This window comes from Fopius arisanus, unplaced genomic scaffold, assembly GCF_000806365.1.
Source record: "Fopius arisanus strain USDA-PBARC FA_bdor unplaced genomic scaffold, ASM80636v1 scaffold00102, whole genome shotgun sequence".
NCBI lineage: Eukaryota > Metazoa > Arthropoda > Insecta > Hymenoptera > Braconidae > Fopius > Fopius arisanus.
Genome location: NW_011887841.1, coordinates 287,543 through 301,150, shown reverse-complemented (window position 1 = coordinate 301,150; position 13,608 = coordinate 287,543). Strand labels below are relative to the sequence as shown.

General features: G+C 38.8%; 3 protein-coding genes across 6 annotated transcripts; all 3 read right to left on the bottom strand.

Moving 5' to 3' along the window:
- Positions 1–10: 10 nt before the first annotated feature.
- Positions 11–4,342, bottom strand: LOC105271111 (pyridoxal-dependent decarboxylase domain-containing protein 1). Its single transcript, XM_011312456.1, has 3 exons — positions 4,215–4,342; positions 3,900–4,088; positions 11–3,176 (listed from the first exon to the last, which is right to left on the bottom strand). Exons 1-3 carry the CDS (start codon positions 4,296–4,298, stop codon positions 996–998), a joined length of 2,454 nt encoding a protein of 817 aa, XP_011310758.1. The 5' UTR covers positions 4,299–4,342; the 3' UTR covers positions 11–995.
- Positions 4,343–7,889: 3,547 nt separating this feature from the next.
- LOC105271107 (caspase-1) lies at positions 7,890–11,710 on the bottom strand. Of its 4 annotated transcripts, none has more exons than XM_011312448.1 (7): positions 11,303–11,710; positions 9,981–10,169; positions 9,627–9,775; positions 9,271–9,515; positions 8,885–9,063; positions 8,487–8,634; positions 7,890–8,344 (listed from the first exon to the last, which is right to left on the bottom strand). In XM_011312448.1, exons 1-7 carry the CDS (start codon positions 11,324–11,326, stop codon positions 8,109–8,111), a joined length of 1,170 nt encoding a protein of 389 aa, XP_011310750.1. In that variant the 5' UTR covers positions 11,327–11,710; the 3' UTR covers positions 7,890–8,108. The 4 variants fall into 4 exon arrangements, with proteins under 4 accessions (XP_011310750.1, XP_011310752.1, XP_011310754.1 ...); XM_011312450.1 differs by having other exon boundaries at positions 9,981–10,139; XM_011312452.1 differs by lacking the exon at positions 11,303–11,710 and adding an exon at positions 10,400–10,826 and having other exon boundaries at positions 9,981–10,139.
- Positions 11,711–11,950: 240 nt separating this feature from the next.
- LOC105271125 (39S ribosomal protein L12, mitochondrial-like) lies at positions 11,951–13,278 on the bottom strand (the record flags this gene model as incomplete). Its single annotated transcript, XM_011312477.1, has 3 exons — positions 11,951–12,147; positions 12,487–12,615; positions 13,018–13,278. Coding segments are annotated over 3 exons (507 nt in total), but the record flags the coding sequence as incomplete, so codon positions are not given.
- Positions 13,279–13,608: the final 330 nt, after the last annotated feature.

The window sequence follows — 13,608 nt, the reverse complement described above, 5'->3', positions numbered from 1 at the left end:
TATTCTAATCTTTTCAACTCTCGTCAGGAGGAGAAATGAATGTGCAAATCATCGGAATCATCTAAATTGACTGATTGAACGCGAGGCCAGATCTTTGGTGATGAATTCAGTTATTCATGTTTATATCACACGATTCGCATTATTTATTATGAGTTTAAACTGTTTAATTGTGCTTGATAATTAATAGCTAGTTATTAATGTGCTTATGCACTAGGAATAAATTGCACATTGAAAAATAATTGGATTACAAAAAGAATAAATGATAATACAACATAAAGAGAATATTAAAATTCTGACAACTTATGAGGACTTTTCCCGTTTAATCTACTGAATAAAATAAAACTCTTGTAAGGAATTAATTCGTTGGCCATGATTATAGCAATTATGCAAGTGGAACAGTGCATTAAAATCAATTTGAAGAACTTCAAATAACTTTGAATAATAAGTGCAATAACTAAAAGAATGGAAATTGGAATCGAGCGTTATGATCCTAAGTACATTAAGCCATGTGATAATTGAGAAGCTTTCTATGCGGAATTATTGCTGATGCAATTGCAACGGGATAAAATTTACAAAGGGAAATTCGAAAGAAACAACCAGCTTCAACCTCTCGAGATCTTTTACCACAAAAAAAAATTGACGAAATTAATAATACAATCCCTTTTTTCAATATCTTGAGAGTTATCAAAAGCGGTAAAATATCCAGAACAAAATTCTTAAATAAATTACTTCCTTCGATAAAATCATGCAAAAATATGTAATACTATGACGATTCCTGATTAATCAAAAGGAAAAATCCGCATCGAATAATTTTTCCCCCAATTTTCATAATAATCAGAAAAGAAAACGCAAGCAAAGCGCTAATTACACTGATTAAAATAAAAATTCAATTTTTACATCTACTCGGAATTAATTTCGTCTGCTTTAATTCAGCAAAAGGTCTCTCGACTCCCAAAAAAAAAAAACAACTTCACACCAAAATTAATGAAATCCAACTACGACGGTAACTCGGGCACTTCCTCTTTGACAACAGTCTGTGGTAAATTTGAATTATTAACAAGTGGCACTCCCTTCCCACTCTGAAGACTGGAGTGGCTCGAGGATCGGCTGTGGCTTTGGCTGCCAGCACCCACAGGGGTCTGAATAAGTGGTTGCGGTGGTGTCCTCGCTCCCGAATTATTGCTCGTTGAATTTGGCTGAAGCTGCATATGGTACTTGTATATATTCTCAGTAGACTCAACAACCCCAGCCTGTAGATTGAGACTCCTACCACGTACCCCAGCCTCCTTGGCAGGCGGACTCCACCAATTGACTAATGTCCCAACGACTGGAACATGCCTAAGGATGCCCTCCTGCCAGAGTTTCTCAGCATTCTCTCGTTCAAGATCAGTTTGTGCAGCCTCAATGCCCCTCTTAACGACCTCCGACATGGTATCAAGGAGTTTAGAGCTGGCCTCAACCTCCTGGCCAACCTGAAGCACCAGGGAAAGTAGTTCTGAGACATCAGTGTCCTGTGTTACCATTCCAAATCTAACACAAGCCAAACCATCCGCTCCCTCTCCCAAGGAGAATGCAGCATCAGTGCTCCTCAGCGCCTCCACCAGCTGCATATTCAGCCTGTTGAGCTCCTCCTTCGTCTGCTCCGTCATAATCTGAATCCACGTAGGTGGTGCATATCGAACTCCACCAAGACCAGCCCACCCAGGCATCTCTACAAGATGAAGTGAATCATTCTGCGTAACAAGTCTCATAAACGTATCCTTGTGCTCCACAGTTGCATTCAAAATTTCAATCTGCTGCTCCAGGCAGGCAATCACGTTGTCCATGTCCTCAGATGACGGAGCAGGTCCGATATTCTCTAGGCAGCAGATCCTGATGGCCACTCCGTATTGCTCAATCTCACAGAGCTCTATGGGAACGTTTTCGATATCTCTTTGAAGTATCTGGCCCAACCATGAGTTCAATTTGTCATAATACGGTGGTATTCTCTCTGGTAGTGAATGATACTCGCCTTCCTGGGAGTTGGAAGGCGTTGTGGGAACGTACTGGAACACCAGTGCACTCGATATAACTTCAAACAACTGTGGACTGTTCACCGGATTTGTCGTTAAATCGTTGATCGTCCATCTGCCATTCTCTTGCGTTCCCTCAGCTCCACCAGGAATTTGACTGAGAAATTTTATGTTATCGAATTTTTTAATTCTGTTGTAGAGGTCTTCGATGACCTGGAAGCACTTTTTGAAGCGACTCTGGATACCCTCGCGCCCGAGAACCTGGAGGGCAGCCCACAGGGGAAGAGTTGGTAGGCGTCTGGAAAGGGATTCAACCATAAGACCGGAGACTAAGGAGAGGGTTGTATCCCGGGACGTGGGTTTACCCCCTTTGGTGTCGGTTAGTCTGTAGAGGGTGACTACTGGCAAGGAGGGAATGCCCAGCCACACTCCCAGGGGGAGAGTTATACTGTCTGCGAGCTTCGAGGGCAGATCCTTTGGCGAAGTGTTGAAGGCCAGGGCCGCTAGGGAGTGCCCTCGTAGATGCAGCCATACGTTATATTTGTCGCAGATCTCACGGAGACGAGTCACATTGTCGCAGTGACCTGTTATCGCTGAACCAACTTCACCCAGGACCAGCAGGGGTGTCACATTGCTCGATTGACTGTCTTCTGAGAGCCTTCTTTCCAGGGCTGCCACGTCCATCACCTGTCGTGAGCCGAACATCGTCGTCTGGGGAATCGGTCGCACGCAGTGCAGAGGCAGGGATAGTTGTCTACATAAATGTTGAACGACTCCAAGTGGTGCAGCCACGGAGCTGTAAATAAGGGGTGGAGCAGCGGTGAGGGCTGTGAATCCATCCTCCATGTACCTTGGATACTTCCTGTGGAGTGCGAGTCTCGTAACTCTGACGAGACCCTCGAGGTGGTCCTCGTGGAAGGACGAGGCGCAGTCGACGAATCTGAATATGTGACTTAACCATCTCGTGGTGTCTGCTGCCAGACGTGCAGCTAATCTTTGTGCATGGGCCCTGGGAAGGGCAACAGCATATGCTGAGACTGAATGTGTCACGAGAGACAGCTTTGCTGCTTCCGTCAGGGGCGGAAGGTTCGTCAGATGAGCTGGTGGTGGGTCCTGCGAATCGCATTCCACACTTTGGGGCGCATCTTCGTGGATCACTAGGTCCTAGAAGTAGGGATTGATAATTATGAGATGTCAACCTGAATATAATTTCAATCCTCTATTAATAATTATTTGGCAGGAACAAATTGCAGTATATTAATTGTTAATTGAATGAAATATTCCATTTTATATACTGTAATACCGGTCACTACATCAATGAAATAATATATTCGGCCTATTTGGTACATCATTTATTTATTTTATTTTATTTATCGGCATTGAAAATAGAAATTAAATTGATTTTTAAAATGAATAATGTAAATGGAAGTGATAAAATACATTTAATGTCATAAAATAAGAATAATTCGAAAAGTAAAACCTACAAAAAGAGGATAATTATCAAGTACTATTTCCCGGGAAATACATATTGAACTAAATGTACACTTAAATTGCATAAGTCCGTCACTTCCACACTTCCGTAACATTTAACCATCCAATAATTACAAAAAAAATTCTCCTCCCTTGATACATTTTTTTCCAAATGTAAAAATAGGATACTCCACTGAACAGAATAGAAATTAAATATTCGCATTCATCTGTACACAGAGAGATATCAATTAGAGTAAAAAATCGTTATAAATAATCAGCAGTTAGTCATTGCTCTCTCGTCCCCGGAGTTTCCGTAATTTCTCGAAGCTTATCTGGATCTCATCGAACTGGTGACGATTAACTGAGAAAAGGGCCAAGAGAGTTGTTAAATAAATAGAGGAAAGTCGTGATAATCACCTGTATGAGCTGTAATACAGTTTCAGGACTCTTGGACTGTGTGAGGAACCCCAGGTGATTGTCCCAGGTAATGCCCCCACCGTCAGCAGCTCTCTCGACAGCATCTTCAAGCCTCGATATCACTTCTCTAGCTTCGAACCCAACGATACCAACGTCATTCTCATTTGGCACTGGGACAGGACTATTGACCTGTCAGAATGTCAATCACACTTGAGATCTCCACTGCCATGGTAATTAATCATCCAACAGCGCTCCACGTTGTCGGGGGTTATTAATGTTTTAATGTGAAACAAGAGTTTCTAGGAATTTACCGACCTCGTCGAGGCTTTTTTCATCGCTATTCATCCTGGAATTTTCGTTTGGCTCAGCATCCTCGGCCATCGTGGCAGTAGACATCATCAGGACATGCACTTGGACTGATTTGTACCGCCTACGACTGTCGATTGGTAGTCGTGGCGCTACTAGGGCTCATTTTCATTTCACAGCCGATGGTGAACATCATCTGGGCGGTTATCACGTGATTGTACGTTTGAATTTCCCACCGAAGTTCGAACGGAAGTGGATCTGGTAACCGGGGAATTGTTTTTCCCGGCAATTCTCAGGGTGGAAATTGTTTATTTGCGCATTTCGGTTTTGAGGAGGGTATAGCGCTTTTTTTTTCCCGCCCGTTTTGATTTCAAGATGGCGGCGCAGTCGCGACATTTTTTGGCGGCGAGAGGTGTCCCGGGACTCTCTCGCAAAAGTTTAGTGGTTTTAGTGGTCTTTTGAAGTGATTTTGAGTGATTAATTATTAACTGTGGTGAGAATTAGATGGAGTGTTTGTGATATGTGGATTTACGGAGAGTTGTTAGAGTTTTTTTGTGCCGAAACGGAGGAATTTCCGTGCGCCTACGGCAGAGCGGGTGATTTTTTCCCGGCTTTTGGTTTTTTTAATAACACCGGAATGTTTACTATCTTTTACTATCTTTCCGACGAGGGGGACGTCGATTGAAGATGTTTACGAAGTAAATGATTGTCTAATGTTTTTTCCCATTTTTTGTTCACAATGAGGATTTACTGAGGGAATTGCTGTTGAGAGGAAATTCTCCCGGGAGAATTTCGTGGATTTTTTGATATTTTTGAGGGCATTAAGAAGATAATTTACGAAATCGTAGTGCATATTGTTTTTTATTTGAGGAGTTTGAGAAAATTCCGAAGATTTGAAGGGGATAATCGAGAAAGAACGATGGTTTAGATGGGGAGCAAAGAGGATTGATCAAAGTAGAGGCGTAGTTCTGGGGGTTTGAGTGACCCCCGCGGCATCGTAGTAGCCGACCCCATAAGAGTCCTGCGATCGAAGTGTTTTTGATGGTTAAGACCAAAATCCACACGCTAAATTCTCTTCAATCAATTATTTTTCACTGACTATTGGATTTTACGTGATTGCACTGTTTTTTTAAAGAGAGAATTATTCATTAAGTTAAGAATTTTCGCAATTATCGTATCTCGTCAAATTGAGACTGCCCGCGGTGTTCTGTGCGCATGCAGGGTCTGTGTGCGTATGCACGGTCTTCTGTGCGCACGCGGGGTGTTCTGTGCGCATGCGCGGAGTATCGCCTGGCGACCCCCCCCACTCGAGCGCCGCTTCCAACGCCACGCCATTTTGAGTGGGGAGTCAGTACGTTCGGAGACAGTGCGTGGAACGGTCGCTCGGGTGTCGCGTAGTGAAAATTCGTTAACATCGGGCTCCCAGTGAGTGCAGAAAACCGGCGTCCCCTGTGAACATTGAAAATACAAAGTGCGGGACTCAGTGCAAGTGATTTTGGGATGTGAAATAATTTTTTAAACAGTTTATCAGAGCATTTTGAGTGATTGACATTTTTCCTTTGTTACACTGAACTTCGGTATTGCCGAACGGCCGCGCGGCGTCATTGTGTTTACAAAAATTCCTTTGTCCGTTTCTCGGAATTGTGTAGTGTGTGTTTAGATACGGACTGAAGTGAGAGTGCGAATTAGATTCGAAGGATTACTTTTCTCATTCATCTTATTTTGAATGATTAAAAATATTATTTGATCTTTGATATTATTTTATTGATTTTTGTGGATTTTGAGTTGATAAAATATTCTTGGTTGTGTGGTGATAAGTGAATAGTGATAAGTGATAAGTGATAAGTGAATTTTTGAACTGTCTCGAGTGCTGGTGCTTCCAAGCCGACTTCAACCTTTGGCGTCAGAATCACATGGACATCACCAGGATTGGAGGGAATCTTGCAACCGACTGCAAGGTGAGTTTCGTATGCATTTTTTTATGACCTTGAAGCATCATTTTCATTTTATTTTCATGTCATTTTTTTCATTCCTGATTCTTGATATATTCAATGCTTACATTACAAACAATTTTCAATTATTCAATTAACTCTCCAATAAAATAAAAAAATTAAAAATAAATAATAATTTAAAATAAAAACTCTCAAATCAAAATTAAAAATCGCCTTTGCAGTAAAAAAATTATTTTGTCGAAATTTCATTAACAATTTGTTTTTTTTTTATGTTTACAGTTAAGGTAGGTCGTTCGAAAGGTGAAAATTGAAAGCGGACTTATTTTCATCCAACGCCGGTGAGTGAAATTTATTTATTAACTAACGCCGCCGGATATATCGTATCCGTTCCGTGGATTTTTTCGTGGTCGGTTCGGGGGTTTGAATTTTCGAGATGATTTTATTTCTCGATCAGATGATGTCGAGATTGCCTACTCCAAAATTGGCACACCTAATTACTCCATCAATTAATCGATTTTTCCGATAATTGTTAGCTAGCGCTCTAGTTGTTGACACCCGCTATGGCGCTAGCTAACAATTATTGGAATAAACGATTAATTTCCGGAGTAACTAGCAGTCCAAATTTTGGAGTAAATTATATTTTCCAGATAATCCATCCGGGCCTTAAATTTACGTCGTATTTTATATCTCCGCCCAAAATTGTAAGCACGATATTAAATCTGGTGACCGGGGAATTGTTTTTCCCGGCAATTCTCAGGGTGGAAATTGTTTATTTGCGCATTTCGCTTTTGAGGAGGGTATAGCGCTTTTTTTTTCCCGCTCGTTTTGATTTCAAGATGGCGGCGCAGTTGCGACATTTTTTGGCGGGGAGAGGTGTCCCGGGACTTTCTCGCAAAAGTTTAGTGGTTTTAGTGGTCTTTTGAAGTAATTTTGAGTGATTAATTATTAACTGTGGTGAGAATTAGGTGGAGTGTTTATGATATGTGGATTTAAGGAGAGTTGTTAGGGTTTTTTCATGCCGAAACGGAGGAATTTTCGTGCGCCTACGGTAGAGAGGGTGAGTTTTTCCCGGCTTTTGGTTTTTTTAATAACACCGGAATGTTTACTATCTTTTACTATCTTTCCGACGAGGGGGACGTCGATTGAAGATGTTTTCGAAGTAAATGATTGTCTAATGTTTTCCTCCAATTTTTTGTTCACAATGAGGATTTACCGAGGGAATTGCTGTTGAGAGGAAATTCTCCCGGGAGAATTTCGTGGTTTTTCTGATATTTTTGAGGGCATTAAGAAGATAATTTGCGAAATTGTAGTGCGTATTGTTTTTTATTTGAGGAGTTTGAAAAATTCCGAAGATTTGAAGGGGATAATCGAGAAAGAACGATGGTTTAGATGGGGAGTTCGGATTCTCTTTGTCTCGTGTATTTCTTCTATTCATTCAATTTCGTTCTGTTTGGATTGATGTTTATCATAAAATGGCGGGAATCTGCGTTTCTTTTATTATAATTGCAGTTGCATCTCTCTTTTTTTATATCTGGCTCAATGAGGAAGTTTCGATAATTTTTTTATCGAGAAGTGTAGGAAATATTGCAAATATGTTGACGATTCGAAATTGACCATTCGATTAGGGAAATTTCTGCACTAGCAGTCTTTTTGTCTTCATAGGTAAAACTGCAGCTTTTATGCAATTTTGTATTATTGTATCTCAATAATTGAATGAAATCAATTTCTGTAATTAAATCAGAACCAAAACTTCTTTATTAATTCAACGTATAAAATGGGAAACGTTGTAACTGCACCATTTTCGTACACAAAATTTTAATAAGTTTGATAAACTATCGAACGACTTGCGAAATTATTCGTACAAATGAGAGAAATTATCAAGTGATTATTGCTAGAAAAACATGAAAAAATGATAAGGGAAAAATGAAAATAAATGATTCGCGAGGATAATTCACTTCGGGGTGAAGTAAATATCCCTTATCAGCATCGAGGTGATTGAAGGCACTTGTTTTTGTTCGTGACGCGTAGGATAGAGTTCGTTGTAGGATGAGAACTCGGTGGCAACTCGTCGTGAGCAAATCGTTAGAATTTTCTGTAAATCAGTCGTCTCGTGAAACTCATCTATTGCATCACAGAGGGACTGGATGAACCAGGTGCCACAGCTAGGACTTCTCCAGGAGTAGTGCCCTAACATAAATCGTGAAAAATTAATCAATTCGTCCAAACAATCTTATTTTTATGATGAATTTCGGAATTCGGTCTTTCATAATGATGCCCAGTTGTTTTTTAGAGTTTTATTTTTTTTTAATTCTTAAAGTTTGAGTTTTACCTTGAACTGTACTGTGAGCAATGAGAAAATCTGCATGTGTAGGCAACTTATACGAAGTCGTAGAGGAATCTACTTCAGTTCTAAATGCAGCTGCTAGTCTTGGGTGTTTCACTTGAACGCCTGCGTCCAATCCTTCTCCCCTGCAGGCCTTATTAATCCATATGAAAAATATAAAAAATTAGGAAGCGCATAAAAATCGCTCTTTATCGACATAGTTTTGAAAATCAGTGCAGATACTTTCTCGGAATTCAGCCATTTTATTTGTGCTATAAGAAAAAGAAATTGAATGCGCTAAATATATTTGAGGGAATAAAATACAGGGAATCTTCTAGTGAGATTCATATTTAAGACAGACATTACCCAATTTAATTGACGGGATCAATTTTTTTCCGTATTACCTGAAAGAAGAACAGCTTCGGCTTTCCGGCGAGACTCGTACATTTATCCGCAGTGAATGGCTTCCAAATTTTCTCAGCATTGTACGCTACATCTTTAGCGAAAACCATATCTGGGGATAATCCGTGGGTTAGCATGAATATACAGAGGCAGTCATTGTCAGAATGATCTTCAGAGCTCACTGTAAATTCAAAAAAGTTATGGAAACAGTCACCTAGTGACTCAGTGTCTCGTAATAATTATTCTATTCGTCCACATTCTGTTTCAAAACATTCCTGGGATGAGATATTCCTGGAAAACTCATTCACGAGAGTGAAATTGAAAAATTCGATGACTGAAAACTCGCAGAAATGAAGTAGACGTTCTTGAAGTATTGAATTAGACTCACATTCATTAATTTTCTCGATAACTTTGGAGTGTTCCAAATCTTCTAAAATTTCCACCTCAAATCCAAGACTGCTGAAAGTTTTGTCAATCTTCTTAGCATCGAGTGCGGATCCCTCTCGAGGTGGAAAGCCAGTGTCGAAGATCTCGTGATTGAAGACTACACATTTTCCTCGATTTTTGTGATTCATATTGTAATGCTCTGCGTCTTTGTGAACAGTCATCGTTGCCGAGAGGGTACTACTAGCACTGACAGATTAAACAAATAATTTTTTTTAGTTCCATAAATTTTCATAAGTTCTTCGAACCCATGATCCTTAAACATCAGGGGTTTAATTGGAGAAGTTGATTCTTATTTACCTAGGCTGCGATAGATCAGTTTCCCCCTGTGAACATGAAGGTTGTGATACTCCAGCATCGGGAAGGTCCGAAGACTTCTTCTGTGTCAGCCAATTTGGCTTAAAAACCCTAATCGATTCCGGTGTATTCTGCTCCGGTGACTCCAAAAACTAATCACCAATTTATGTTAATTATAAGAACATCAAAAACGAATTGAAGTTATCATTTAACCATTTTGAATCTCCAATATTCCAATAGGAAATATAAATTTATTTCATCAGACCGATTATTTGAAAAAGAGCTGAAGTCTCAATTGCACTCTCTCATCGTCCCTTGACATTTAGAAAGGCTTCACCACTCCGTCATTATAATTACCACTTCATTATCAGCCTCCGTAGCTCGTGGTGTGCTGTATCCCGATGGCAAGTCATCATCCTTCTCCCCAACGCTATCAATAACGTCACTCACTCGTCTCATTCTCTTGTTCATGATTGGTGTATTCCCCTGGTCGAGATCCTCATCACCAGGCATCATCTGGAAAATATTCCCCGGTGTCTCACCTCTCTGTACAATTAATCGTAAATGACTGATAAATTTTCTTGCGTCACCCATTTATTGTTCAACTATGACTATTCGCGACCTTGATTATCCACAATTAATAAAGGGAATTGTTTTGATGACATCATAAGGCTTATCCTGATAACGAGTAAATCGAGCAATCTTATCACACGCTCCAGGATTTTTTTCTTTCGCTCATCAATTAGTCATTACAGATGATTAAAAAATTTCAATACCTCCCGCAATTTTCGTTTTGGCATTTTCAATGGTGTAATCGATCCGTCGAGCAACAAGGAGTCTCTTGTTTATTTCACATGAGAAAGTGACCTCGAACCGAAACGGAAGAGGTTACTGACCTCTTCCTCAAGGCGCACTTCCCCTGCCACAAAACGATAATAATTGCTTTTATGCTCTTGATACTCTCGTAATTACGAATTAATTCTAAATCTAAAAATTTAACTGTTGTAAATTTGAAAATTATCAAGTCACCGAGGACTTTCGTCGTTTCCTCAAGAAGTTGGAATCAAATACTGGCTGAATAATTCATTGGAGATTTGCGAGGCACTCGTGTTTATGTTATCAAAGTCGGTATTCGTCATTCAAGAACTGAGTTTTCGGATTAATTTTTCTCACTGGGTTCCCGTCACTCGCGTTTCCCCAATAAAAACTTTACAATTCTGAGGGTTCAATTTGATCAAATGAGACGTCCTCTTGACCATAACAATTTTTTTTATCAAGACAATATTCCAATGGGCGGTAAAATCGAATGTTCGAGCACTCTCAATAATTTTCTTAACACAAAAATTAATACACTTGCGAAGACGATTTCTTCCTGTCCAGTTTTTCAGAAATATCTCTAGATCTAAAATTTATAGCGAAATTTGTGTCTGGACCTTTTTTGTAGAGTGCAGTGAGAGCTACAAAAATGCTTTAACAAAGATTCAAGTAGCTCTCTGAAATTCCGAGATATTTCTAAAAAAAATTGACTATTAATTGGTCCCACCTGTTTCACTTTACTCATTCATTACTGAATCAGAACTTTCAATGCATAAAAAAATCGAGACCTTGCAGTTTACTCAGTGAAAATTAGGTGAACGACCGACTCATTCACAGAGTTAAATTATAGAATTGATACTCACCGAATTTGCGATTTCTGTGTCCATTGGGTTTTATCCGATGCTCGGGAATATCGAATGACTCAGGATAGATCAAACTGCAATACTCGATTTCTAATCCATGAAATTAATCGATAGATCATATTTTACCGGGTAATCAATAGATTACAATGTTATTGAGTCGGGAATTGAAGGGCACTTCAAAAATGGCCATCATTGGACACTGGACGTTATGGTTAACCCCTTATCGTTCCCTCTTATCAATTAGTTGACTCAAACAGGCGCGATATTCCCTTTTAAATATTTTATTCAAATGTATAGAAGACTGTCAAAATATTCATCGAGCACTTTATGGATTATTCAAAGATAACTGGGGAAAATTAGTTTGAATCGAAACAAGAGCTCCTCGATGAATGCTTTGTTTTGTAAATAGAAAACAATATGAAAAGTGTCACGTGACCTTTAGCAACTCGGATTTGCCCGATTTGCCGCCAATTGATACATAACCTCATTGCCATTACTCTCCAGGCAAAAACGAAAATTTAACGGGGAATTAAATTTTATTAATCAATAATTATTGTGATTAATCAATTCAATTATTTCCCCCTCTGGAAAAAAATTTTTAGGGATGGAATGGGGTTTTTGATCTGGGGTAATAAATTTCAGGGGAAATTGACGAAACATTTTTTTATTCTCCCTTACAAAACTAGACAGCGTAGAACATTTTTCAATAACAAATTGTTAGTGAATTTTTACGATATCTCGATGACTCCACCGACTTTGGTTATCGCTTCCTTCAATTTTTCTGCTTCCTCTTTTTCTACGTCAGCTTTGACGATCGTCGGGACACTCTCGACGAACTTCTTTGCCTGTAATTTAACATAAATGTTTAAATAGTCGATCGACGCTCCGGGAATTTAATAACCAAGCGGTAAAATGAAATTAATAGAATTTAACATGCCTTTAAATTCTCGGTTTATCTTGGAAACTATTCATTGAAAACGAAAATGTTGAATGAACCTTTGGCAGTTTATTAAATTTATAATAAAAAAGGTTTCCTGCTATTTTCTTCTAGAATCAATAGTTTCTAAGTTCAATCGATATTTAACAATAATGGAAAATTCTACTTTTCTTGTTTGACCACTTTGTTAATGAATTATTTTAGGAATCTTCCAATATGTTTGAATATATATTATTTCAATCGTTACCTGCACAAGATTCATCCCAGATAACAGAGTTTTAATTTCCTTGATTAATGGAACTTTCTGTTTTTCATCGAATCCCGTGAGTTTTACTGTGAAAGAGGACTGTTTCTGTTGAGGTGCTGCTTCTTCTTCCTGAAATAGATGAAATGTAAATTATTCGATAGTCATTCTCTTGGGGAACCAATGGAATCGGTTGATGATCAAGAGTTTTACCTCTGGCTTTTGGCAGCAAAAAGAGAAAAATAAAAATTATTAAAATTATTTTTTTTTAATAGCAAACCGTTTAAATAACAATTCTATATTGATTTATTTCGAAAACGATCGATTTAACGTCGAAATATCGAAGGGCATTTCTCTAAAGTATTCAATTTCTAAAAACTATTCTTTGATATTTTTTTCCTAGTCATGAAATTCTCGGATTAATCGATATTTAGAAAAATTATAGAACCCCGTAATTGGGGGAGGGAATTAATTGAAGACAATAGTCGAAATTCTTGAATATTCTCGAAATAATTTGATGGCATTAATTAATACCTGTGGTTTAGCCATCACCATCCCTCCCATTGGCATAAGAGGAGCATCAGGAAGGTTTAGCCTCTTTTTCAAAACATCGCTTAGCTCAGCAACCTCTATGAGGTTCAATGACGTGATATCCTTCACAAGTTTTTCGATTTTCGCAGTGACAGGCTTGTCAGTTCCTTCAGGAGGAGGAGGAGTGAGTTTCTCAGCTGGAGCAACTGCTGCTTCAGCTGTCTGGCCGTAGACAGCACTAAAATAGTCGTGATTACTTTTTAATCACCACATTGACGAAAAAATAATTTTTCTCTCGCGAAGAAAAAACGACCAGCTTCAAGCCTATGACTAATTGTCGACATATTTTTCTCTGGGGACAAGTACATCATGTTCTGGATTTTTAAATGATTTATTTACTTCAAGTCCGCAAATATAAATAATTTATTTGCACTATCAGTTGTGGTATCTTAATCATTCATATTTACATTGTTCCTACTTCCTCAAATATTGATTCTACATTTTTGTAAGAACTCGAGATAGGTATTTCAAATATTTTTGAATTTGTAGACTTCAAAAAAGGGATAACCAAATTTTTATCCTCCTGAGATTTTT